General features: G+C 42.1%; 1 protein-coding gene across 3 annotated transcripts; it reads left to right on the forward strand.

Annotated features, from left to right (window-relative positions):
* Positions 1-656: 656 nt before the first annotated feature.
* kif23 (kinesin family member 23) lies at positions 657-27,365 on the forward strand. Of its 3 annotated transcripts, XM_042342973.1 has the most exons (23): positions 657-807; positions 6,810-6,873; positions 7,413-7,541; positions 7,631-7,736; positions 8,425-8,561; positions 8,836-8,948; positions 9,351-9,521; positions 11,991-12,032; positions 14,512-14,624; positions 14,738-14,859; positions 15,416-15,518; positions 16,351-16,430; positions 16,545-16,664; positions 17,081-17,240; positions 18,117-18,278; positions 19,369-19,535; positions 20,340-20,513; positions 20,666-20,842; positions 24,966-25,199; positions 25,501-25,589; positions 25,706-25,787; positions 25,959-26,029; positions 26,362-27,365. In XM_042342973.1, exons 1-23 carry the CDS (start codon positions 794-796, stop codon positions 26,375-26,377), a joined length of 2,646 nt encoding a protein of 881 aa, XP_042198907.1. In that variant the 5' UTR covers positions 657-793; the 3' UTR covers positions 26,378-27,365. The 3 variants fall into 3 exon arrangements, with proteins under 3 accessions (XP_042198907.1, XP_042198909.1, XP_042198908.1); XM_042342975.1 differs by lacking the exon at positions 24,966-25,199; XM_042342974.1 differs by lacking the exon at positions 11,991-12,032 and having other exon boundaries at positions 658-807.
* Positions 27,366-27,764: the final 399 nt, after the last annotated feature.

Genomic DNA, 27,764 nt, shown 5'->3' on the forward strand with positions numbered 1-27,764 from the left:
CCGACGTGAAAAGCGCTATGTAAAATGCAACGATTATTATTATTATTATTACTGTTCTCAAACACTATCTGGAATCAGCTGAACCGGCTGCGTACCTCCAGGGGGAGCGCGCGCATTCCCCCCCCCACAACCACCTCCGGAGGGTCCTTGTTTAGGGTGGGATACGACAACAACAACAACAACAACAATTATACGATATAAATCGGGACAGCAGCGACTCTGGTTCGGTTTGGAGGCGGTCTGGTTCGGTGACGGGTCTGCGCATGCGCCAGACTCCCAGCCCGGCCCTGACCGTTTTTTTTAAACGAAAGCAATGGCCAACGGCGTTTTTGTGATGGACAGGCGGCTCGCCCAATCAGCGGGCGCCAGGCTGGGCAGGCCGGACCTATCAGGAGGCTGGTAGGGCGGGACTGCTCGCCGCTGCGGGCAGGTGGGGGCGGAGGTGGGGGCGGAGGAGGAAGGAGGGAGTGAGTGACAGAGGAGACCACCAATGAGAGGCGTCGAGCGCGCGGGGAGGGCGGGGGCAAGCGGGAGGCAGCTGATCGGAGGGCAGCCGAGCGGTGGGAGAGTGACAGGCGAGGCGACCAATCAGCAGCGCCGGGGCGCGGTTGTTTGGTTTTTATTTGACGGTTAGAAAAAAAACGGCGGTTGGTGTGACGCGCGGCTCGTCCCGCCCGCGAAATTTGAATCGAGGAGAGAGAGAGAGAGACAGAGACAGGAGAAGCCGCGGCACCGACTGCCTTTTTTTTCCCCCCCTTCTCACGAATGCTTTAAAGAAGCTCGTCGGCTCGCAATGATGAAGCCACCGTGAGTTGTGTTCAGTCCTCGCTTTTTATCTCGTGCGGTCTTCAGCTGTCCTCGGGCCGCTCAGGGCCGGGGACAGGCGTCAGAGTATAGTGGGGGAGGGGTGGGGGGGGTTGGGGTGTCATGGCTACCGTCTCGTCTGGTGTGAAGGAACCAGGGCCCAGACGCTGATTTATGCCTCATTCCCTCCCCCCCCCTCCCTCCCTCCCTCCTTCCCTCCCTCCCCACCGTTCGCATCTCCTCTGCCCGTACCTTCACACTGGTGTCGCTGAGGGGTATTGACTCCCTCCTTCGGGTTTTTATGGCTCAATTTTCTTTCTTTTTTTAAAAAAAAATTATTTTTTTTAAAAATAGTTCTCTTCTTTTCCCGAACATCAAAAGCCCTCGTTGTTTCGGAGACCTCTCGATCGGGTCCCCCCCCACCCCACCCTCTCGGCTCTCTCCGATCCAATCGAAATGAACCTGGTTCCTCTCGTCTTTCCTTCCTTGTGTGGTTTTTGTTTCTTAATCGTATATATATATACACACACACACACATTTGCTTTCTGAACCAGAGCAATGAGTGAAACGCCACTCCATGTGGGACCTGTACCTTCTTTTTAAAAGAAAGTGTCGTAATATTGTTTTTTTTGGAGGGGGAGGGGGGGGGGCGGTATTTTATCGTATCCTGTAGCTGATTAAAATATATAATACACAGCGATAGAGTACACAGTGCAGCAAAGAGCTGGAGAATGTGTGGTTCCTTTTGACATTTGTGAATAAAGACCCTTCATTTAAGAATATGGCCATGGAATAAACAGTACACATCTGCTTGTTTATTTGAAAGTGATTATGTAAACTGAGCATATTTTTTTCGGGGTGGGGTGTGGTATTTAACTTGTGAGCATAATCTGACCATAATCGTGTTTCCAGCTTGATGCTTTCGCGCCCAAAGGTGTTTTACTAACAATTAATTGCTGACACTCTTGGCTTTCTGAAATCCTGGAGGAGTTCCATTAAAAAAAGGCAGCAATAAACCAGCGCAGAGTGGCAGCTCCCTCCCCGGTGAGCTGTTTTGGTTTTGCATTGCTACCAGAACCACAGGCCTGCTACGCCACCTGTTTTGGTGGCCTGTTCTGACGAAAGCAGTGTCATCATCAACAACAACAACCACAAAATTACATTTGTAAAGTGCCTTTCGTGTCGGCAGGACCCCCCAAGGCGCTGGACAAACAGAGTTTCGGACCCGAGCTGGGGGTCGGGGTGTGGGAGGGTTGAGGGCAAGGGGGGGGGGAAGCAGGGAGATCGAAAGCATGGTCGAAGAGGAGGGTCTTGAGGTGGGTCTTCAAGGTGGCGAGGGAGGGGGTGAGATGGAGGGACTGTGGGATGGAGTTCCAGAGGGTGGGTGCAGAGTGGCAGAAGGTCCGCCTGCCAATAGTGGGGCGAGCAGGGCGGGGAATGTGAAGCAGGCCAGAGCCTGCTGAGCGGAGGGAGCGAACAAGATGGTAGGGGTTAGGTGGTCGGGGGGAGCAAGACCGTGGAGGGCTTTGAAGGTGAGGACCAGCATCTTGAACTGTATCCTTTGTGTGATGGGAAGCCAGTGGAGTTGGGCAAGGATGGGGGTGATAGGGTCACTGAGCTTAGTGCGGGAGAGGACACAGTTCTGGATGATCTGCAGCCTATGGAGGGAGGAGTTGGGGAGGCCGACAAGCAGTGAGTTTGCATAGTCGGAATCTTGACATCAAATCCTGGATGAGGACTAATTTCCTACAGTTGAATGTGAACAAGACTGAGGCCCTCCTGATTGGCTCACACCAGCGCCTCAGCACCTCAGGCTCTGGCAACATCAACCTCCATGGTTGCACAATACAACTCACCAGCCAGTCAGGAACCTGGGTGTCTTGATCAATCCTCGACTATCTTTTCTCCCCCACATTCAAGCCACGACCTGCTCTGCCTTCCCTCACCTCCGTAACATCGCTTGACTTCGCCACTCAGGCCGCTGAAACTCTTGTTCATGGCATCATCGCCTCCAGGCTCGACTATGCAAATGCCCACTCCCGCACCAAACTCTGTGACCCCATCTCCCCCACTCTCGCCCGACTCCACTGGCTCCCTATCCTTCAGAGAATCCAGTTCAAGATCCTGGTCCTCACATACAAAGCCCTCCATGGCCTTGCCCCACCTTACCTCTGCGACCTCTTAACCCCCTACCAACCCGCCCATTCCCTCCTCTCAGCTGGCCTGCTCCATGTCGTCCGACCTACTTGCCCCACCATTGGCGGAAGAGCCTTCAGCCATTCTGCCCCCAACCTCTGGAATTCCACCCCCCCAGTCACTCCGCCTCGCCGCCTCCTTCAAGTCCACCTCAAGATCCTCCTCTTCGACCATGCCATCGACCACCCCCCCTCCCCTCCCTTTCCCCCGAACCCCAGCTCAGGTCTGAAATGCTGTACTCTGTCCAACGCCTTGGGACGTCCTCCCGACGTAAAAGGCGCTATACAAATGTAATCTTGTTGTTGATGTAATGAAGGCATGTATGAGGGTTTCGGTGAACTGCGGTGTGAGAAAGAGCCGGGCAATGTTGCAGAGGTGGGGAATGCAAAGCGGGTCATGGCACAGATGTGGGGTAGAAACTATAGTTGAGAGTCAAACAAGACCCCAATGTTCCAGACTGACTTAGCAAAGAGGAGTGTGCAACCATGGATGGTGATGCTGTCAGCGCCTGAGATGAGGACGCGCTGACGGGAGCCAATCAGGAGAGCTTCGATCTTGTTGACGTTCAACTGAAGAAAGTTTGCTCTCATCTGTCAGAACAGCAGTGGGTCCTGGAGTCAAGGGTGGACGCAGAGAGGTAGGATTGGGTATCATCCACATACATGTGGAAGTTGACCTCGTGTCTGTGGATGATGTCACCAAGAGGGAGCATATAGATATTGAAGAGGAGGGGACCAAGGACAGAGCCCTGAGGAACACTGCACGAGACGGGCTAGAGGAGAAGCCGTTTATCATTAGCAGAAAGGCCAAATGGGCAGAAAGGACTATTGTGTTTCATCTTTCTGATGTGTGCTTGAGCACTGGATCAGGTTGCATGCATGCAGAGCTGAAATTTGTCTACATTTTAAAACCCTGGCCTTGACAGAAGCTACATTCCAGTTTTAATACCATGTGTTTGAGTGGCTTTACTTGTAATTGCATCATGGACTTGTGTTGTACAGCATTGTTCATGGGTATGTGTGTATTTTCATAATATGAGTGTGTTCTAGAGTGCCTGAGCAGTCAGTTCCGTTGTATTGTTTTATATTTCAGACCAAAAGACCACACTTCCTTTTATTTTCAGATTAGCATCTGTGCTAATAAACTGTTGCTTTTTTGTGGATTGATTCTTCTCCAGGTTTATGATATCCATCACGTCGCATAAACAGTAGGTGAATTGCAAACCTTGAACGCATGGAGCTCAGCTACAATCCCACGAGAATACTGTACTTGACTCATAGAAAATGTACAGTAAGACACACCACAGGAGTCCAGCTTCTCCACTGGAGCTATCCAGTCGCATTCCTTTGTATTACTCAATAACCCTGTGCATTATTCCTCAAGTGTTTATCCAATAGCCCTTTGAATGCTGATATGGACTCGCCATTAACAGCCGGTTTCGGCAACGCATTCCCACATTCCAGAATCTCTCTGTAAAAGGAGCTCCACATTCTAACCTCCCCTTTCCCTGCGTACATTTGAGATGCTGTAAATAAGCAATTAAAAAGGAGGGGATGTTGTGAACTGCGAAGAATTGTTACACTGCTACTTTCAAAATTATTTTAATTGTAATTGACGTTTAAGCAATTTGAAAATATTCTGATGATTTTTGTTTTGTCTCTCGCTCTCTTTTCCCCCACCCCCCCCTCTGTAACTCAAACAATCCAAGAAACTAAAGTAGAAACTAAACTGTGAATGGTTCTAATCATTGCTGAGGATTTTTTGCCCATTGGTGTCTGTTCCATTGTTCATTCAGTTTCCTTTTCTAGGCTACTGATTAGAAGTGATTTTTTTAATGTTTACTTTGAAGTTGGTGGATCCTGGTGTCTGTTCAGGTTTCTGGTTAGTTTTTGTTTCCTAGAATATTAATCATAAGATGGACTTTTACATTTGATTTGTAATATCATTGACACTTGTGCACCATTTTTTAGATAATATTGACAATGCACTCTAAACCCCTCAATTAATTTATCCAGAAGAAAAGTATCTAAGATCTTGTAATCTATTGGGTGGTTGTTTTAATTTTATTTGCTAAACATAACTTTCAGTGATCGAGAAGTTAATGAAGCCCAATCAGATTTCATTTCCTAGAATTAGTATTACTATATATGTATCTTAATAATAATAATCCTTGCATTTGATATAGCACCTTACCCAGTCTTCGAGAAATCTCAAAGTGCTTCACAGAATATACTGCAAAGTGAATTGACTATAATTTGTAAGAAAGGTGTTAATATAATCTATCATGGTCACAGTCCTAATATAATTAATTCATGAGACACGTTTGTCCTGAGTGGGGGGGATATTGCACTAGAAAGATAATGTAACATTTTCTGATGTACAGTACGAATACCTAATCTACACACTTCATTTGAGTTTAAAGGCTGTACATAGACTGAATATTATCATATTTTAACTGAAGTAGTGATGGGTTAAGATGGTTCAAGGACAAGTATTCTGGCCGAACTCAAAACATTCTAGTATGAACGAGCCACTTAACTTGTCGAGAGCTAGCATTCCTAATTCACCATTATGTTTTTTAAAAAAGCATAAAATATAATGCTGTAACTGATGAAATACAGGATAGATGTAATTTTCTCATGCAATTGATTTTAAAATAAGTGATTTTAATCCACAATTTTTGGAGTGCTAAATTATTTTAAAATTCTCTAATGCAGCCATGCAAGTGTTCCAGTCAGAATCAGTAACTGCTCTACCCACTTGTGATTGGATTACAGTCAGCCTGGCGAGCGGAGACATTTATCCCTTCATGCATGAATGTGTCATCTTGTATTTATGATCCTTGAATTAGCATTTCAGAAAATCAGTTCAAGTGTTTTTTAATCATAACTAGTGAAGGTGATTGCCATTTTCCCCCACTACGATGGTTATAAAATTAGATTTGTTGATTGGCGTAGTGCGAGAAATATTACTGATGCCATATTGTGCCATAATACATCAGCTAAACTCATGCTGTTTAAAGCTGTTCAAAATCGAATGTAAGTTTAGCTGATGTAATAACGGGAGGGAATGGGTTGAGTGGATTGGCATGTTCTCTTACACCATCATAAATTCCAAGATACAGGACAGATGGTGCCTGTTGTTATAATCTATTTTCCCTCGAAGTGTGAGATAAGATTGGTGTCTTATTTTAAAAGACTTAGCAAAGTCAGCACGTCGAGTCGTCCTGTAGTTTGTGCCAGATTGTGCTGTGACCTAAGAATAACTGTTGCTTCCATGGATCTGGTGTTTTGAAGTATATAAAGTATGAAAAATGGTTTTGTTTTTCAGCACAAATTGAGTTCTGTGTCTAATATGAAATAGGCTGGCTGGAGTGTTTTTTCAAGGATATGATGCATTTCTAGGATTTATGAATGGTGTTGTTAAATTGGTCAAACTTTAGTCTAGTTTAGATTTAGACAACTTCAGAACTGGTATTGCCTTCAACCATTGTGAAATAAAATGATTGTCTTCCAATTACAATGACAAAATGTTTAAGTTCTGTTCTTGGCTGATGTTACCTGAGAGGTTCTATGAGTATTCTTTATTATGCATTTAGGAATTATTTGTGATATTTCCTAAAGATTCATATTTTTGCAAAGTAAACTCAATGTGGAAAGCTAAGGTTCTATTTTATGTTTGACTAAAATAATGCACATGTACTTCAGACTACATGCTTTGTTCTTATTTCTCTATCTGGATATAACAATAATTGGTACCTAAACCAGAAATAGTTACGACCATTTAATCAATTTTAAATTCTTACACAGGCGTAACAGAACAAGGAGACCACTGAAGAAGCCATCAAACAACAATCTTACAGACCCAGTTGGTGTAAGTGTCAGAAAAGCAACACAATTCACAGTAAATCTCTGGCACCACATTAAATCTTTTTTGAAAATTGCGTGTGGACTCCTGCTGGCCCAACAAACTCTTATCGCGCTCCCCCGCCTCACTGCCCTTGCTGGTCTTCAGGTACCAGAGAGATCAACTTTGACTCAGTTTGAATCCCGCGATCAGAAGATAGTGTATTCGCTGTCTTCTATTAGTGGGATTCAAACAATTACAATGCCGATCCTGGCATTTTTCGGCACTGAAAAAAGCTTAATTTGATTTAAGGTTGTTGTTTGAAGGTAGATCGATACAACGCTGAAGGTTATCAACAACTTGCATTTATATAGCGCCCCTCACGCAGGTCGTATCCCAAAGCGCTATCATTTCTAACCATGATCAAGCCTGGCTTGGAGGCTATTTAATCTGCCATTGACCACAGGTCTTTCATTTGCATGGCAGCGATAGAAATTTGTTCATGTAGTACCGCAGTTTGTTTTTCATGGTAAGATTCATTCTTGACATTCTCGTTGGTTCCACAGGTTTATTGCCGTGTCAGACCCCTGAACCCAAGTGATAAGGAATGCTGTATTGAAGTTATCAACAGGGCCATAATACAACTTCATCCTCCTGATGGAATTAAAGTCAATAGGAATGGGGAGTTCAAAGAGGTAATGTCAATGAACGGAGCTACACAATGCAATTGTTTGTAGAATGTCTGAAGCCGTATATTAACATTGACTCTTTCTTGGATTTTTAGATGCAGTATTCCTTCAAAGAAGTATTTGGTTTCTTTACAACACAGAAGGAGCTATTTGACGTTGTTGCCAAGCCACTTGTGGAAGATCTGGTTCATGGCAAAAATGGTATGAACATTCGAGATATCGTATCAGATATATCTAACTCGGTAGATTTCTTGCAGTTTAGATCATTCCAACATCTATACCCTAGTCAACTATTTACATCTTAAATCCAGATTTCCTGAAGTTAAACTTGCAGAGTTTAATGTTCTGGTAACTGGTGGGTGGGCGGATGTCACCTAGTTTGAGAATGCAGCACTTGCACTGCAACAGATTTCAGACCTTTGAAATTCAATGGTACAGCTGAGTGAATAAGCTAGTGAAGTGACTTCAGGAGCACTGGGAAGCTGCAATTGTATGGTAGTTATTTTTTAATACAATGAATAATTGTAGAGTCTGCGTCCTTGAAACCTCTCCATCACTGTACCTTGAAATCGTTGGCTCCATACTTGTAGATTAACAATCTTAAAAGTTCAGTTTTTAAGTGCAATGTGAAACGAGTTTGATTTTGGATGGAGGAAAATACCCTTTTAACATATTCCATGATGTATTGAAGTAGTTAGTTCACTGGATGTGTAATGTCACACCCAGCCGGTGTCATGTAACCTGAATGTAGTCAGTTAGATAGACATTTTTGTACAGTAAATGGCTAACAAATAAAGCATATGAATGTTTAGCTGGAGAGTTTTCTTTAAAAAGAGGTCATGATGAAATGTTAAGAGTAGCCATAATGGAAGTCTGCTGTTTCTGACAGGCTTGCTATTTACGTATGGTGTTACGGGGAGTGGAAAGACACACACCATGACTGGATCTCCTGGAGATGGAGGCCTCCTACCTCGGTGCTTGGACATGATATTTTCCAGTATTGGACCATTCCAGGCAAAGCGATATGTGAGTTACTTGTGTTATAATACAGATTTGTAAAGCTTATCAGAAAGGAGAATTATCTGTGAGTGGTTATAGCAGATTTCACAGCTGCAAACGGCAAAGTTATAATAAACCACTTTAAGACGACAGTTTTAAAAAATTGAAAGCCTTGTATCTAAAGATAATTTTTGAGCAGCATTACTGTACCTCTGTTTTATTGCCTAGTTTGATGTATCAATGATATTGCACTTATTCAAGTTTGTGGTAACTTTAAATAGTTTTGAATTGTGTGCTGTAGGTTTTCAAGCCAGATGACAGGAACAGCATGGATGTGCAGTCGGATGTTGATGCTCTATTGGAGCGTCAGAAGAGAGATGCCCAATCTGTCTTTCCAAAAACTCCATCCTCCAAGTAAGTCATAAAGCAAGATTGGTAGAGAACGTGTGAGGAATCCGAGAGTGGGCTTTATGATGGGATATAGAATTGTGCCAAAACGCTACTCCTCAGTTTAACAATGGAATGTTTTGCACTGAATATTTTGCTTCTGTGAGTTTATGTAGTGAAAGATGTAAAGAAACTGGTTGTTGAAAATCTACATCAACAAAGTTCAACAAGCATCTCAAAGATTAATGTTTTGGATGTGACGGGATTGGGATCCCATACAAATGGAAGCTGTTTGGGGGGTGAATTGCATTGGCTCAATATTCAACTTTATTCTGTGTATATATAGATTTCTGGAACATATGTTAATTACATTTTAATTTGTACAAGGTGTGCATTGCCTGTTAATTCTATTGGCCATGCTCTTCACAGGCATAGATTTGATCCAGAGTTTGCTGATATGATCACAGTACCTGAGCACTGTAAAGCCGAAGAAGTGGATGAGGACAGTGTCTACAGTCTGTTTGTTTCCTACATTGAAATATACAACAATTATGTTTACGACCTTCTGGATGAAATGCCCCAGGATTCAATCAAACCAAAGTAGGTCATATGTAAGGCTTTTATAAGATACTGTCAGATAATATCATAGTAGTCTTTGCACTCAGAAAATCATCTCAATACGATGTCGCCAATGTCTTGAATTGCTTCACAGAACTTTACTGTAAAGTGTAATGCCTGTTTGTTCCAAGAGTCCACTCCATTCTAGACAAAGGGAAATTTCTATGCGTAGGTGAGATGCATATGTGGAACTCTACCTGGCTTGGGTACTCTTAAGCATCACAATTTCTATGTAAGTGTCCAGGTTTCCATGTGTATTAGACACCTGGTTTCTGTGAGTTTGTGGTTGATGATGTAAAGAAACTAGATGTTGAAAATCTACATTAACAAAGGTCAATGAGCTACTCAGATTAATGTTTTGCATGTGACTTTGTTGGAATCCCATTTGGTTCTGATCACATTTACCGCAAATTGTCAAGCTCCAGACTGTTAATCCATCATTGGTTTTCCTATGCAAATTATCGTGCTGTGTATTTTCCAGGACTCATTACTGTATGTGATTTTTAAATCTAATTTTTAATTTTTTTAAAGAAAAATCCTTTTTATGAATTTGGAATCTGCGAGCAAATAACTTAGCTTTTTTAGTTAGTGAAAATATTACAAAGGCAATCAGGAACGTGTGGGGAATAGACATGAAGCACTTTATATTAAAGTGTTTGTTACCTCTGACATCTTGAGTAATTGTTTAGTAAGTAAGTTCATGGTGATAGAGAGAGGGAAAATGAGTAACTGAGAGAAGTCAGCAACTTCAGGTCAAATTAATTAATCGTAGAAAACCACTTCTGTGAACCTAGAAGCTTGGAATGTACATTTAGTTTTACCGTTCAGTATTGAGGGAGATCAGTGTGTTTTTCTATATTGAAAGTCTTATTTTCTTAAGCAGTTCGTAAGCGTGGTACTCATCTTTCTCTATTTATTCTTCTGTTCAATGTTAAAAATATTGCTTCACTGTTAAATCAATCACATGACCTGCTTTTTACCTTTTGCTGAAAGTGAGAGGCTGTCTTTCTGGGAATGAAAATGTAATGTAATTTTCAATTTACAGCAATGTTCTTTGCCTCTGTGTAACCCGGTTCCTTGCAGCATGGAATCATTATTATTAATACCCTCTGATCCCTTTCCAATGTTTTTATGTGGATTTTTGAGGCATAGTGACCAGATCTGCACACCATTTTTCAGAATTGCCCTCACCAGTGATCTGTGCAATGTTAAAATAACTTATTGTGACTTGTAGTCCAAATGCTTCCCAGAACTTGACTGGTTTTGTTGGCAGCTCCTTCAAACTGGCTCCAAACTTTCATAGTTTGATCAATGCTCACGCCCAAATCTTCTCCTTATCTACATCTAGGCATCCTTCCATGGAATACATATGTTTGTTATTTTCCTTTTCCTGAAGGCATTACCTTACATTGGTCCAGAGTGAAATCCATCTGAGACGACTCAGTGCATCTACTTAATTGTTTCAGATCCCTCTGACTATTACTAATCCTCCCTCTCCCCCCTTTCTACTTTGTCACCTGGCCACGTGGCTTTGATACTTTGGCATATTTTCTTATGCAGCTCTGGATTGTTCCTGAGCAGTGTGAAGAGTAGGCGACACAAAACAGATCCTTGTGGAACCTCCATTTATTACTTATCCCTGACAAACCTTGCCATTTAGCACAAACTCCTACCAGGTTTGAGGCCATTATGTACTGAGTGTAAACATGCCAGCCAGCCTTTGGTGATCAAAGATTACTTCATGAAATTTGTCTATGAATTCCTCTATAAATGTTAGGCAAGTGTCCAGTAATTTCCTGGTCTGTTTCTTGCGCCTTTTTGAATGTTGGGGTAATGTTTGTTTCCTCGGATCTGCTGTACTTTGTCCCACTAAATATACAGCCTGTAACAAAATTCAGCTGAGAACTTTGCCAGTCACAGTACTTCCTTCAATTCCTTAAGGATTTCAATCTGGCTCAAGTCTTGTAGATACATAATCTTCAAATTTCTTTTGATAACTTCACACATGTTATAGATTTCATGGCCATCATCATTAAGAATTTGTCTTCAGGCATTGTGAATTCAGAAGTGAAAAATCTATTCAAAGTATCTGCCATACCGTGATTATACATAATAGTTCTCTATCCCTCAGTGGATGAAGAACATTAGTTGGCATTCCTGACTCATTCCTGCTCGGTTTGGGGATGATGTGTCCGAGTTGTTAAATAATCTTTATCTTGCCACCTCCCTACACAAGGCTCACATTAGCAATATGTGGATTTTGGATTTGAAGTGTATTTAATCTACACTATTTTGCTAAATAAATTGCAGCTTGTGTTTTGACATTACTCTGCATTTTTTTCAGGATTGAGAAAAAGAAATTCAATAACAATTATATCTTCAATAGTTCTAGCATAAGCAAACTGAACTTTATACTGGATTTTTATAACTGTTACCATATTTCTTCGTTAGGTGGAACAGTTGCGGTACTCCTGTGCGGAACCCTGAGTTCATGTATGTCCCCTATATGTCTGTCTAACTAGTTAGTGCAGTAACCATTTTGTCAGCATTTTGTAACCTCAGCAATAATCCGCATTCCTTGTCAATGTACCCCATTCCTAGTTATGCTTTGTTAAGCATGGCTAGAAGCTTTCTCTTAGCTTTTGCATAGAATGCTGCACTAGTATAGCAAATGCTTGAAAGTAGAAGCTGCTTAGCTTTATAACATTATAGCACCCATTCTGCCAGTGAAACAGCAATGGCTTTATCACTTCTTCAAATATATCGGACCTGGTACTGATAATACCAGGTGGAACTCTCTATAAGCACAAATCCCTTTGTTGAAACTGAGGTTTTAACAATTCACAGAGCTCTGGATTTCCTAAAATGCAAAAGGTTTTTGTACATGTGAGCGATCTGTTGAATATTCTGTCTGGGACTCCAGGTAATTTTTGTATGGCTCAGTTGAAGTCGTACAAAAAATGACCATATGCTTGGTCGTGTGTGTTCCATTCTCTTCCCCCACCAAAAAAAAAACAATTTGGAGCTTTGTTTATTCAGTACATTTTAACTGGGAATTGGCAACAGTGACTGACTGAAGATGCAGCAAGCCGAGGAAACTGTTGGTGGCATTTTCTGTTGGTTGGTGACTTGCTGACCTTGGCGTGAAGTTAGGTGCACATCGCCAAAGTCAGCGGACTTGCTGACCAGCGGAAGGTCTGGCATTAGATTTTATCGGGTATCTTAACTTTTCATGAATGTTTATGTCTTTGGTATATTATTGGAACTGTTGAGATATCTTTTGTGTTTTAGAAAGTTTAGAGCTTTACAGACTTAAAACCTCTGTCTCAGTTTCAGCAATGGGAGAGAGAAAGGCAGAGGTATTTTCCACATTACTGCTTACAAATCCTTCAAACTCTCAGCATAGTTTACCGTCAGCATTTATCTATTTTGAAAGTAAACTTCATCATCAATTTAACAACAGTCAGTTAAGCCTCATAAAGTACAGATAGACTGACAACATTAAGGTTGATTGATGGCTGCGTGTTCAGTCATGGAGCTTGCCATGTGTCTGCAGTGGTGGGCGCTCTAGGGAGTTACAAAAAGGCTAAACATCCACCCAAAAGATGGTTTCATTTAGTTTGAATGGTTTAAATTTGCAGTGTTTATAGCATCAAACTAGAGTTGACTTGACAAGTTGATTTTCTTTGACAATTCACTTCCTTTTGCCAGAGTCGCATTGAATTAATCTGTCAGTGGGGTTAGCAATGGATGTAATGAGATGAGTTGATCTGGGTCAATAAGACCCGCAATTCAAAAGATGCTGAAAAAAAAATGAAGTTCTCGATCCCATGAAGCAAATCATCAAAAGCATTGTGAATGAGACAAGTACCTCACAGTGTAAGGAGATTGTCTCGTTCTGGGAAGCTGGGTTCAGAGTGTTGTTCACTTGGCTTGTCCTGTATTAAAAGTTCCTTGTACATGCCTTCCTACACCACGAGGTGCTTTTTCCAGCATTCACACTATTCACACTATTTGCTCATTCAAACACTTTTTTCCACCCTATTATCTCCTGTTGGCCTTCTGGAGTGTTGTTGAGATTCGTGCACAATTGAGACTTAGAATAATGTGGGGCTGTATTTAAATGCAGAGTAGATTGACTCTCTTGAGTAAATTAAAATTGCTCCCGCATATAAAATTTGTGGACGCCATCCAGTTCTGTTTTGACTAGAATGGGATTTGCTGGTCACAATGCCCTTAATCTTGTTTCTGACATAAATCTAAGAAATTACCCTGGTTTAACCTGTCGTGTGCTGCATATTTTTCAAACTGCTTTTAAAATTGATAGATTGCACGCATCTTTACAAACTTAATATGATACCAACTAATGCTATTGCATGATTATCCCTCTTAAAATGCAATGAATTAATCATAAGATCTTTGAGGCTTTGTTTTGAGGTAGATTACTAATCATTTTAATCATCTGTTGTTACCAGCTACAAATTTGTACATTGCGAGATAGTAAAATTGTATTGATGTGTAGGGTTATTTCTAAATAAGTGGGGCTTAACATTTTCATTTGTTGTTCGGGAAAAAAATCTGAATGTCCTCATGGAAAGTACTTAAAAGGCTGTTTTTTTAATATTTTAAGTAAATTGTCCAATTTGAAATAGCAGCTAAACTAATTAACTGGAGTATCGGTTGAATTTTGATTTTTCACGGATAGCAATGAAGCTACTAAAAGGCTACAATAAATGGTATTTTGGCTGCTGTGTTAATTTAACAGGGAATAATGAGTGAGGAGATTTTAAGAGTGTATGGTTTGCTTGGATGCTTTATGAATGGATTCCAGTAATCCGTCTGATCCCCACCCTGTCTAGAGGTAAGATGTGATGAGACTTGAGGTTCAGGGCTGCTAGTTTTTATATAAAATTAAAAAAAATCTTTCCTTGCTTTGTTTGTGAAGGAAACCTAACTTGTTGTTCGCTCACAGACCGCCACAGTCTAGAATTCTTCGGGAAGATTCTCACCATAATATGTACGTGGCTGGATGTACAGAGGTGGAAGTGAAGTCAACAGAAGAAGCTTTTGAAGTCTTTTGGAAAGGTGAGAAAGTTGAATTAAGTGTGACATTCCTGTGTGTGTGTGTTCATCTGCATGCAAGTTGGTTTCTGAGCACCTCTAACCTTGAGTGTGTTTATGTTTGTATTTTATTGCAGGCCAGAAGAAACGGCGTATCGCTAACACCACACTTAATCGAGAATCCAGCCGCTCCCATAGTGTTTTTAACATCAAATTGGCCCAGGCGCCGTTAGATGCAGATGGAGATAATGTTTTCCAGGTAAATGACTGTGGAAGAAGCTAAGATGTCAGCCATCATTTGTGAGTTAGAAGTTTGTTTGGAGGTCATTGATTAGCAATGCAAGCAACTTGAATACCATTTTGAACCAAGCACGAGAAGTGCATTGAGTTAGTTTGACCTTTTGAGTCCATGCACTCGCTCATACATTGTGATCTGATCAACCTCACATATGTCACCCAAGAATGATGAGTACATTGGGCAATATTGTGTAGTCAATATTGATAATAGCTGAATCAGTTGTGGACCTGAGGCAGACTACTGCCCTTTGCTATGGTTCTAAGGTTAACTGCTCCCAGACACTAATGAAAGGCGCTATATAAATGCAAGTTGTTGTTGTACTGTAATAATTCACAAATATTTCCTCTGAGACTGCCCATACTCTTATTATTGCATTCAGTTCTTAGTGGCTGCTTTGCTTCCCATTTTGAATATTGTAAAAGTACCATTTTGCAGGTATCTGCACTGGTTGTATTTCTGTTTCCACAATAAATTTCAATGGATAAAGTTGTTTCTACATTTCTCTTTTCTCTTCCAGGAAAAGGACCAGATTACAGTAAGCCAGTTGTCCCTGGTGGATTTGGCAGGAAGTGAGAGAACCACCCGAACCAAAGCTGAAGGCAGCCGGCTGCGAGAGGCTGGTAAGGGTTCTCAGATACGTACACTTACACAGTGTTCTCAGCAACCTTTCCCTCCAGCTAACTTGCACTGGTCCATCTTGGATATGTTTTAGTTTTTATACGATTCGATAATTGACGTAGTCAGCAAACTGAGAAATTGTCATTTGCAAAGTTTGTGTTGAATGTTGGAAACATTCCCACAAAATACAGTCAATTCACTTTACCATATATCCTGTGAAATGCTTTGAGATGTCAAATTACTAAACACACACGTCATCGGCTAAATGTTATTAAAAGCACATTTAGGAGAGTACCGGCTGGCTTCATCAGCCTATGACATGTGTATTTTCAAATGGCTTAATTTCTCTGGTGCCTCACATGTTTTGCCATTACTGCAGGACTTTAGTAAGCTTAGTTTTAATATTGCCTAACTCTACGCAAGCTACAGTATGCTGTATTTTGGAGATTTTTCAGCTTGCCTGTGATCTGCTTTGCATTATTGGCCCACCATTATTGGCTTCAGTCTAATCTGCCTTGGATCAGTGGAGTACTGGAGAAGCGTAGGTATGTCAGTTAGAGGTCAAAGATAACTCCTCTTTGCTGTCTCTTACATTGGAGGCTGCGATTGTTTCCTGAAATGAGTGGTGGGCAGGATGTTTCAGTTCTCTCACTGAAAATATTTGGCTCATAAAAGCTTGTAAATGATTAATTTAATTAATTCATCTTTGTAAGTCTGCATTTTCTTGAAATATGTATGTATCAAAAATAAACATAATGACAATTCCAAGTCCTATTAAACTGTTTTGAAATATTGTGCATAAAGTAAATTCCATGTGTTTCAACTCTTTTGCAGGTAACATTAATCAGTCCTTGATGACTCTAAGGACGTGTATTGAAGTACTGAGAGAGAACCAAATGTATGGAACCAATAAGGTAATGTTTTGTGTGGGTGTGTTGAAAGTTTCGTTTCTCAACTTTGAGCACCCGTCTACAGGGGAAAATTGGGTTTAACGTACCCTATGTTTTTATTTGACTGGTGTGTTTCAGATGGTTCCGTACAGAGACTCCAAGCTGACTCATCTCTTTAAAAATTACTTTGACGGCGAAGGGAAGGTTCGGATGATTGTGTGCGTGAATCCCAAAGCGGATGATTATGAGGAAACTCTGGTAAGTCAAATTCGTGCTCTTGGGAATTCAGCGGTTTTGATTTTAAACTTTCCCCCATTCTGAATACCACACAGGAGCAAAGTGGACTCTTCAAAAATAAACCCGCCGGGTACAGTTAAAATGAAAGTTCAGTACTCGGAAATGTTTTCGTAATTTTCCATTTAAGGAAGTCGAGGTTTATTATTAATTTCCAGTTCCTCAAAATGTTGCTTATTTTACTGTTGTTTGCCTGAGATCAGTAACCCCAGCACAGATTGCAATGTAAGACTGTGACTTTCTGCCCTGTGGCGGTTGTGACCTTTATTCAGCTGTGCCATCGAGGGATCTTTTCGAACATTTTGCTGACGGCTCAAATGTGTCAAGATTGTGAGTGAAATAATTCTACTTCTTCTTCGAACTTGTTCTCTGTACTGCAGCTGGTCATGAGGTTCGCTGAAATGACTCAAGAAGTGGAAGTGGCCCGGCCAGTGGACAAGCCAATCTGTGGCCTTACTCCAGGCCGGAGGTACAGGAACCAGGCTTTCAAGGAGGAACTGACCAGAAAATTGGAAATGCGAGGTGGTCCCATCAATGGAGGTACATTACCGCCAGAAAGCAATCAAATCTTGTTACTGAGTTTGCAGGGGTGCGTCGCCGTGTCTCCCTCATTACCTCCTCCCCATTAAATGAAAATAATGAGTTTATCTATCTGTGCACTGTAGAGAAACCTCTTTCAGAGAATCATCATTATTACAATAAACTCGTCCGAGCATAAAATGCATAATCCATTTCTCGTTATAGATTGTTATTAATCTGCTGTATGGAATTCCAAGTCCAAATCAATGTGTCATACGAATCCCAGTGCGGGATGTTTCCCAGTTACTCAGTGGGGGGGAAACTTGCATTCTTGCTTGCCTTTTGCTTACAAATCAATGGCTCATATTTTGTACATTTTAATTGAATGGGGATTTCATCAGATTGTCACACCAGCAATTGCCTATCTATAATCTGTTCAAAAGAGACTGATTCTCTATGGACATCTTAGCTCGCCTTTTCAAGCCTGGAAATTAAATGGCTCAAGAATCATTGTTTCACATGTATGCCAGCAAAAGTCCACTGACTGTGTTTACTCCTGCAAGAATGATTTGATCACAGATTGTGGGGAGCAGTTTGAACTTTTGCTCTCAGCGAATGCTATCAGAGCAATGCTGCAGGACTCGGATGGCAGCCTGAAAGAAAGACAATTAGTCATTTTTGGAAGGCCATGTGGATTTACTTTGCTTTTAGGAAGAAATGTTATTTTAATTAACTTTGTACAATACCAGTAAGTGTTAACACATTCATGTTGGAGGGGGAGGGATAGGAGTAGTGACCTTTAAAAATGGCACTAGCAGCTGTTTTGCTGCTGGCAGCGCTAACAAGGGGGAAGGATTAGCATCCAACTTGAGCTTGCTACTTTTTGCCTATTTACAGTGGACCCATCTGTTGTGGAAATTCTCCTGCAAAGCTTCCCACCGTTGCCTTCAGTTGAACTAACCGACGTCAGTGATGACTGTACCTTCCCACGGCTTATAGAGTGCTTGGAACAGCGTCATAGAATACGTGACGAGTTAACTGATGAGATGAACCGAACTGGTAAGTTACTTCCTGCTAGCAAATGAGACTCAATATCTGTAAGATTTTTTAATATCCTGAAATCGTATTACCTTGCAATCGCTGAAACAGCTTCATTTGAATGAGCCGGGCTGACTTGCTTCATGGCTCCACTGGTGTCTAGTGAACTAATTAGTCCTAGCATTCCCTCCAGCTGAACTGGATGCCAGCCATAAGGATTTAGTGCACTGCGAGTCCCAATGTATTTTACAAATGAAAAGACAACTTTAGTTTCCCATTGAGGTTAGTTAAATCTAAAGGGCCTTAACATTTTTTTTCCCTCTCCGATTTGCTTCAACTTAAACTGTTTTGATTCTTCTCATGATGTGCAGATGCTTGTCCATCACTCACTTTTGGATAATCCCTCCAAAAACCACAAACAATAATAAATTGGTCATTTTCAATCCACGACTGTTTGTGGGACATTGCTGTGCGCAATTGGCTGCTGCGTTCGCCCACAAATATACAGTCAATTCACTTTACAGTGTGTTCTGTGAAGCGCTTTGGGACGTCCTCCCGACGTGAAAAGCGCTATATCAAATGCAAGGATTATTATTATTATTGGCTGTTATTCATGTACGAACCTCAATAGCGAGTGTCTGGCTGGGTGCAATTGCCCATTCACAAGCCCAGCTATAACTTGGTGTCTCTGGTGTTGGGATAACATTCATTATTCCCTCATTTAATTGCTGCTTAATGATGTGAGGTAGAATGTAAGTGGTCTAATGTTTAAATGGGCATTCTGAGAGGCCTGTCCTACCACTAATATCTTGTTTCTCTCTCTCTTTCCCCCCCCCCTCCAACTTAAGGTGAGCAATAAATTACTTAAAATTAACAGCAATTTACTGTTTCTGAGACTGGGATTAACACTCTCTCAACTTGCCTTCAGTGTTTAACTTAATATAGTTGCTTTTAAATATTCAGCTATAATGATCCTAGTGTTTGATACAGCGCCTTTCACATCGGATTTACTGTAAACGATAACTTGCATTTATATAGCACCCCTAACGCAGGGTAGTGTCCCAGAGAGCAGAGTGAAGTGAATGACTAATGCGTAAACTGTTGCTCTCAGCGAATGCTATCAAAGTAATGCTGCAGGACTGGGATGGCAATTTGGTGGCAAAGGAGAGCTACATCCACGAGCAGCAAGGGAAACTGCTGGACAGAGATCGTATTATAAACGGCCAGAAGTCTGATATGGAGCGACAAGACAAAAAAATCAAAACCTTAGAATACAAGGTAATTCTTTTATTACCGTTTGTGTGAGTAGCGTACTGTATCGCTTCCAGCTCGGCTATTCCAATCGTCACTTTGGTGTTTTACTGCGTACGCTGTACTTTCATTGTTGCTCTCATCAAGAGGTAGATTACGTGTGCTAGGACGTATGAGTGTGTTTAGATGTTGAGGCTGGTTATAGCGTGGGCCAGGTGCAAAACTTCCCTTGCTTGCTCTACCCATACAATATACCTTCATCCTAGCACTCCGAGCATCTCTACTGCACCAGTGATCATTGTTGCTTCCCATATAGAGCTGGTCTTCGTTCTGAGTGATGTCCAGTAATCTTTTTGCTGGGTGTCATTGTGACCCCAAGCTGAGAACTGTGATGGTCAAATAGTCCACTGACGCTCCCTGTCAATACTCGCACAGAAATAATGGCCACTTGAGCATTGGTACTGAAGAGAGTGTATCAGAATCGAGAAGATGGTGGTTAGAAAATGACACAATGTGCCTATGCTGTGTATTAGTGGAGAGCCACAATCTCCCAAATTATAAGGTAAGATTTCCTGTGACCAACATCATGTCAGTGAACACTTTGACGGCTAATTTATAGTTGTCTGCGATGCTTTATTCTCTGCCTCCCAGAAGCAGCCGAGGCGTCTGTTAGTACTGCTCTGTAATTTTACTTTAGCCATTCGAGCACGTGATCTGATTTCGCAATGAGTGAGGGGGAAGGAACAATGTATTGGGCTTAACGGTAAACTGTCAAGGTGAGGGGGAAAGGACTCGATTGATTCCGAACTAATTTGCCGTTCTGATTCCCAGATCGAGATCCTGCAGAAAACCACAAACATCTACGAGGAGGACAAGAGGAATTTGCAGCAAGAGCTGGACGAGAGAGACCAGAAGCTGCAGCGAGAGCTGTCAGACAAGCGGCGCATGGAGCAGAGGATGAATGGTGTGGTGACCGACACCAAGATGAAATGGGAGAAGGAATGCGTGAGTAAATCTTCCCGAACTGACTTACTCAAAATCTTGGTGTAGTTGTTGCCCGTGGCTTTGATTGCTTACTTTAATGAGTATTTCTGTAAAGGAGTTTTCACAAAGGTGGTATTGTCTTCCCTGCCCTCCCCTTCCCTTAAAACCTGCAGGAACGTCGTGTTGCAGCCAAACAGCTGGAGATGCAGAACAAGCTTTGGGTGAAAGATGAAAAGCTGAAACAGTTGAAGGCCATTGTCGCTGAGACCAAAAGCGACCGCCCGGAGAGGCCCCCGAGAGAGAAGGACAGGAAGGTTCTGGTCCGCTCGGTATCTCCTCCTCCAGTCCCAGTATGTAATGTTCTGGTTCTGTTCCGTCTTACCCATGGGAATCGCTTGAAATCTGCGCTCCATCGCATGACTGGCTGTGCTGGCGAGTCAATGCGGTTTCCTGGTTTTCAGGGTGTAAAAACGGCTGCATTGGAGTGTTGTGTTTCTTCAACGCCAATTTTAAATGCCATTTCAATTATTTATTGTGAAGAATCAGTTCCATCCCATTTCTCGCTCTCCCTTGTGCCTTTGTGTGTGATAACTGCAGTGGAATATATGGTGTTATAGTCAGGGTAGGTGTACAAGGTAGAGGAGACATCTTACTTCACACACCCACATATTATTTGATGCGTAATTTAGATGGGATTCAGGCTCCCATTAAAATGTTCTATTAAACATTAAAAAGGAAAAATTTGCATGGCTGTGGGGTAAGAGCGAGGGAGTGGGACTAGTTGGTAGCTCTTTCAAAGAGCCGGCACAGGTACGATGGACCGAATGGCCTCCTTCTGTGCTGTAAGATTCTATTATATTACAATATAAGTGCACTTATTCCACGTTGTTAAATCTTTAAAGAAAAACTTGTTCTGGTTGAAATAGTCATTTCACGTTTTGACTAATTCTATTAATGTCAGGGAATAAAGGCACAGATGCATACAGCTTAGTGTAAATTGTCACATTTCAGTTCAATTAATCTTCTTGTAGGTGACTTTACATACATAATGTGAGGAAAAGTGTTTTACAAGATTACTTACCACTCCTGTGTCTCCTCGCACATCTCCTTGTTCTATTTGTGCATGTCTCTGCATCCCGCACCTTTATAAAGCTGACAAAGAGAATGACAGATGGCCTGTGCTATCCAGGGAAAGCAATGATTTCATTAGGACAGTTGGTGCTCTTTTCACAATGCGCATTGTTTCATGGGTGCATTTAAAATTTGTCAGGTAAGGTAAACTGTAAAGCTGTTATACAAACACCTATACCTGTGCAAACCCAACTTGAAAACCAAGTGGAATTCTTCAAAGGGTGACAAGTATCTAACAAGAGTTATCCCTATACCAGCGTGTTAGATTTGGGTTGAGCGCTCTCTTATTTGAGCAGTTAAATGTAGATTGCTGCAGTTCTGTTGTTGCGTTTTTTCAAAAGTCAGAGCACTGTTTAAAACTGATTGTTTATGTTGTGTGTAGGGAGGATCAATTGATTTTGCATGCCGTCTAATTTTTTCCTGTCTCTTTAACTTTTTGTCCTATTTCAATAGTTTCCTGGTAACACTGTCCCTCCCTGCCCCGTCACCTACCGCTGTCCAGTACCTGAGCCACAACTACGCAGGCGCTCTAACTCCTGCAGCAGCATCTCCGTAGCCTCCTGCGTCTCCGAATGGGAGCAGAAAATCCCAGAGCCGAGCAAACAGGGTAGTGTGCCGCGTAGGAATAAATGTAAACAGCCGGATACCCCACAATGTAGGGACTACAGTTTCCAAATGAGGAGGCAGGCAGCCAGCCAGACGGGTGGCTACAAAACCACCAGCTCTAGAGGAGAACCTGATCTAGACCAGGACGGACAATTCAGGGTTAGTGAACGGTTGTCAACCGGGTGAGAGGGGCCGTGACGCTCTGTCTGAAATGCTAGGCTTCGATCTACCCAGAGCGTGCACAGTATGGGCTGTAACGGAAACTTTTATTCTTCTGAAATTAGTGCGGGGAAGGGGCCAAAGAGTAAAAGGTTCTGGTATTTGACAGAAAGACGTTTAGCTTTATTACTTACCACAGAGTATTCACATCTGGGCTCTTTCTTACCTCTTTTCCCCCCAACCTGAGCTTTGAGGCTGACTGTGATTGACTGAGGTTTGTCGACCTGCCGAGTTGAGTTCAGCTGACTCAGCAAATTGGAGACCGTCCTGGTGTGTTTGGCTCAATTGCTCACAAGGTAAAGAGGGTAGTCTCGTCATGATTCCCAATCTAGTTCAATCTGACTGATCAAACAAAAGCAGGCTGTGTAATTGTATTTGGGGGTATGTTTTATTAAATAATTAATGATCATTTATTTTCCAGATTATTCCCACTAAACTTGTTTTAATTCAGGAAAGCAAAACGTCTCTTCTGTATCAATTGCCAATGAATCTAATACATTTGTTTCCATTGCTATTAACTATTCGAATGATTGGGGATATCTTAGCTTTGCTTTTAAAGGCCAGGAGAAACTTGTATTCCTGCTTTTTGTAAGTTGGAATTAATGATTTGGTCTCCTGCCTGAGTCTTGGGGTAGACACCCTATTTGTACTGAGCGGGGAGGTGGGGGGATGTATTGGGGCACCCTGTCTGGCTTATGCTCAGGGAGCACTGGGCTGGATTGGTTGAGGCCAAAGCATTCAGAACCCCAAAGTGCTCATTGCTTGTACTGCTGCAGTGTTAACCAGCTAAACGCAAGCCGCTTACTGGAGCAGAAACAGGCTCAGCAAGCGGAGCCTGTTCCTCCAACAGCTCACACAAGATCATTAATCTCCCCAACCACCACCAAGTTGGATACACAGCCCCATTTAAAGGTGTCATTTGACCCAGAATGAACTTTTTCCATGTTTTTAATTTTCACCCTGTGTGAGAGCAGGGGAATGCTTCCAATGTCCAATCTAGCTGTAAGCTTGTAAATTTGTCTCTAGTCCTACAGTATTTAGACTAAATTAAATAACAACAAATAGCATTTATACAGCACCCTTCATGTCGGGGGGGGGGGCGCTCTCAATGGTTTCTACTGAGCTGTGGGCTGGAGTCACGAGGTATAAGGATGACTGAAGACACGGTCAAAGAGAAAACACTTGAGATGGGTCTTGAACAAGACAATAGAGGGGGTGAGGCAAAGGGGCTCTGGGATGGAGTTCCAAAGTGTGGGGGCAGAAAGGCTGAAAGTTTGACCATCGATGGTGGGGTGGACAGGGCATGAAACAGGCCAGTGCCCGTCGAAATAGACCATTTACATCACCTGTATCTACTATATATATCCCATCTTGCTTCGTTCTTCTGTTTCTTAATAGGTCTTAAAGGCCTTGAATCACCATCCATCTAGCTCGTTCTGAGTTATAACCCTCTCTAAACACTTCCCAGTTCTTGATACCCTTTGTTAACAATATCTTTACACCAACTGGTGCCGACAGGCCATTCCTTTTCAATCTGCACTGAGCAAATTAATAGCATCCCTCCCTGGTGTACAAGTTCCCTTCTGCAAATCCACATTGAAAGTGCATCTGCCAACACTTGGCCCATCTATCCATCCTGTCTAATATACTTGTGATCACATTTTGTTTTTTTCCAATGTGTATTTATACACACTTGGTCATCAGTGAAGTAAAGGAATGGAAAAGCTGTACCCTTACAGTTGGAATCATCCTTTATGTGCTAGCAGAGCATTGTAGTCTAGACGCAATAAGCAAAAAGGTGATTTTCAAGTGCAGTGAGCCTGATCCTCACAATACAGTAAAGACTTGAAACGACTTTCCTCTTGCTCTTTCTTCACTTGTCTCTGCTTCTGCACTTGTCTCTGAAGCTTTGCATTGACTATTAATCCTTGGAGAGATGTGCATGTTCTCAAACCATATCAAATGTACAATGGGAAAGGTGCAGCTGAGTAAACGGATGCTGTCTGTAGACTTTTTTTCTCCAAATGTGTTGCTTGCTTTGCCGTGCTCTGAAACACTTTGCATGTGGCAGCATCAGTCGCCATCAGAACAAAGCTTAGTCTGCTGGCCCATCACAGCTCGTTGACTAACCTCAGCTAGTTATTACTAGAAGCTGACAAAGTATAATCAGTTTGGCTAATCAAAAGATTATTGAATAAAATTGTACTCTTAAAGTTTGGCAATTGTCTTATTCACTCGGCCTTTGTTTCACTATGCTTTGGTGCATAAAACGAGCTTAATGTGGTTCTCAGAGGAGCTGTGCATTAACTCCCCAGCCCTACAGCTTCTAGCAAGCCAACAATTTGAATGTAGAATGTATGTTTGGTTTGTTCTCTTAATCTGAGCTGGCAGATAATTCCACCGCTGGGCGAGCTGTTCTCCTTGAATTCACGCTCAAATCAATGCTGTTCTTTAAAGGGATCCTCTAATTAGGAACCTCATTGCAATTTCTGTTGATTACTGTCTCAATCTGCTTAGAACACACCACCTGTTCTCCTACGACACAGAAGGTCAAACTCGGCAGGTGGGGAGCGATGGGTAGACCATAAGCCATTTGGTAGCGTGGAAACAGACACTGTCCTGCAGCCAATTGTTCCCAATTCCATCCCAATGCCAGTGCCCAGTGAGAAGGCTCTGTCTAAGGGTGACAAGTACATCTTGACACACCAAGAGCTTGCTTCGGATGGGGAGATTGAAACCCAACTGATCAAGGTAATGAACTGCATGATCCAATTGAACCAATCGCATGTTGTACTGTACGACTCGATTTGCACAAATGTTGACTTTAAATATTCACTCCTAGCCTTCCTATCATCCTCTTTGAACCTTATTCCAATAAGTTTGTAGAACTGAACTCAATGGTTCCAATGACTCAGCCAATGGGTAATTGTTTTAAAGGCTATCAGAGTAATATAATACTGTTTAACTTTAATGCAGTGCGATGGCTTGTGTGAGGCTTATGCGGTGGGTGCCAGGGTTCGCTCAATGCGTCCTGTGTTGTGTTGTGTCACAGGGGGAGGTGTTCAGGACGAGAGGCGGTGGGCAATCTGTCCAGTTCACTAACATCGAGAGACTAACGCAAGAATCCCCGACTGGTACAAGGTAAGGGTGTGCACATTAACCAGCCTAAAGGGGCCTGGGAAACGACAAGGCTTATCCAACAGACTGTTGCCAGGATAGAGATGACTCTTCACTCATGGTTTGTTTCTCTATTATAGTAGGAAACGTAGGTCATCACAATCGGCTCCTCCTCAGCAAGTGGAGACTACAGAATCGGAGTGGACAGACGTGGAGACCAGAGTAAGTGAGATGTTAACCTTTTAACGGTGAAGGGGGGGCTGGGATTACTTGTAGACTTGTTTTCCTCTCTCTCTTTACCCTCCCTTTCTCTCCCCCACACCCATTTTCTACTGAGGTAAAAGGGCGCTGCTCACAGCACCCAGTTCAGTTTGTACCACTCTGTGTTTTCAGTGCTCCGTTGCAGTTGAAATGAAAGCAGGCGGCAACTTTGGACCCGGATACCAGCATCACGCTCAGCCCAAGTACGTTGTGTTGTTGTCGTTCAGTAACTGTGTTGGTGCTGTCAGGTGGATTAGCGCATTGCAATGTCTTTGTTACATACCGTTCAGGCGGTGTTTTGCTTGCTCATCACTCCTCAGAATGTTGACATATGTGGTGACTGAGCTCCGGGAAACTACCCTGCGTGAGGGTGACCAACGAGCTATGATACCATTACAATGTCTAACGAGTCTTCAGGAACTGATGAAGAAATCAAGTAATTATTATTAAAAATAAATGGTATCACGACTTTTTGGGTCACCCTGTAAATGCAAGTTGTTGTTTGTTTATCACCTTCACTGTTTTACATTTCCAGGCGCAGAAAGCCATAGCAGCAGCGGAACCATTGTCTGGAGGGAATTCTGTTGTTGAGCCTTCGAGCAAGTGTCTAACGTTCTGGAACACGGCAGAAAACCACGAGTGTTTGATGAAGAAGAGAATTTGGCAATGTTGAAGTAGCTGTAAAGTTTGATCAAGTACTCTTCCTGACTGGCTATTTATAATGGGTATATCATACAATCGTTTTTTTCTCTCTCTCCACCCCTCCCTTTTTGCACTGTACGGACTGTGTATGTGTTTGCCATTACATGTATGAACCCTGTTACTGTGTGGAATAAGATTATTTTATACCCGTTCCATGTAGTTAATCATGATCTTCCCTCTCCGCCCTAGTTTCCATACCTTTGCACAAGTGGTCAGTAACACTGCAACAACAGCTGGTGACGCTGTGAATCTGCAATTTTGCTGTAAAATGAATTTTCGTAAACCTATTTTTTAAAAAAACTATAAAGTCCTGTCAAACATTAAGATCTCCAATAATTATTTCCCCCACTTCCTACCCCCCCGCCCCTCCCACTCCTTCTCTCTTCCCCTCCCTCCCTGGGATTATATGTAGAAAAAAAACTTTTCAGAGCTGCTGCTATTCTTCAATAGAGAAGATGCACTTTAGAGACCTCTTTTGGGACGTGTGATATGCACGAACACAACATCACAGCAACTCGCTTTTGCATTATAAGCTAAGTTTTTTTTGTTTTGTTTCTCTCTGGGAGGCTTATTAATGTTAAGAATTATTCGTCTGTCTGTCCATCATAACCAGTTAAACTAATAATAGGTTTTGTGCTTAGGGTTTTTTAATCTGATAAGGCCCGTATGTAATTGACTTTTCTACTTGTGTGCACTTCCCGTAGCTCAAAATACGGTGATAATTTCATTCTTATTTAGTTACTTCTGCAGATGTATAATGCATATTTATGTACGGTGCAGCTTTTTGCAAATCAAGTAGGGAAGATGGAAAAATAAAGTCACGTTCAGTATTTCAAATAAAGCTTATGTGTCTCTTTAAAAAATATTTTAGCTTAGAATATGTATTATTATTATTAACGTGCCTAATACTCTCCGGAAATAGGTGAACAGAATGCGTCCCTCCGGGGAGAGTGTGTGTGTGTGTGCATTCCATTCCAGCAATCTCTCTGGAATTTCCATGTGGAGGTGGGATGCATGGAATTCTCAGTTTGATTTGGATACACTCCCAGCGAAAGTTCCCTCCGTTATTTGCCTCGTGCTGTTTGTTTTCCCTGATTGAAAACCACGAGTGTTTGATTTGGAAAGTCGCTGTCCTGTCCCTCTGTGCGCGGCTTTTCTGAATGTGCTGTTGTGCAGCTAACACGACACGCTGTTTATTTTTTATGCGACGTCGGTTTGTTTAATTTATTTAATTTT

The sequence above is a fragment of the Callorhinchus milii genome, unplaced genomic scaffold (assembly GCF_018977255.1).
Source record: "Callorhinchus milii isolate IMCB2004 unplaced genomic scaffold, IMCB_Cmil_1.0 Scaffold22, whole genome shotgun sequence".
Lineage (NCBI taxonomy): Eukaryota > Metazoa > Chordata > Chondrichthyes > Chimaeriformes > Callorhinchidae > Callorhinchus > Callorhinchus milii.

What these genes read in the sequence shown, in the direction of transcription:
- kif23 (XM_042342973.1), top strand. An exon ending in ATCTTACAGACCCAGTTGGT is followed by an intron (nt 6,874 to 7,412) that starts GTAAGTGTCAGA and finishes TTGGTTCCACAG; the next exon opens with GTTTATTGCCGTGTCAGACC. An exon ending in GTGCGGAACCCTGAGTTCAT is followed by an intron (nt 12,033 to 14,511) that starts GTATGTCCCCTA and finishes GTTCGCTCACAG; the next exon opens with ACCGCCACAGTCTAGAATTC.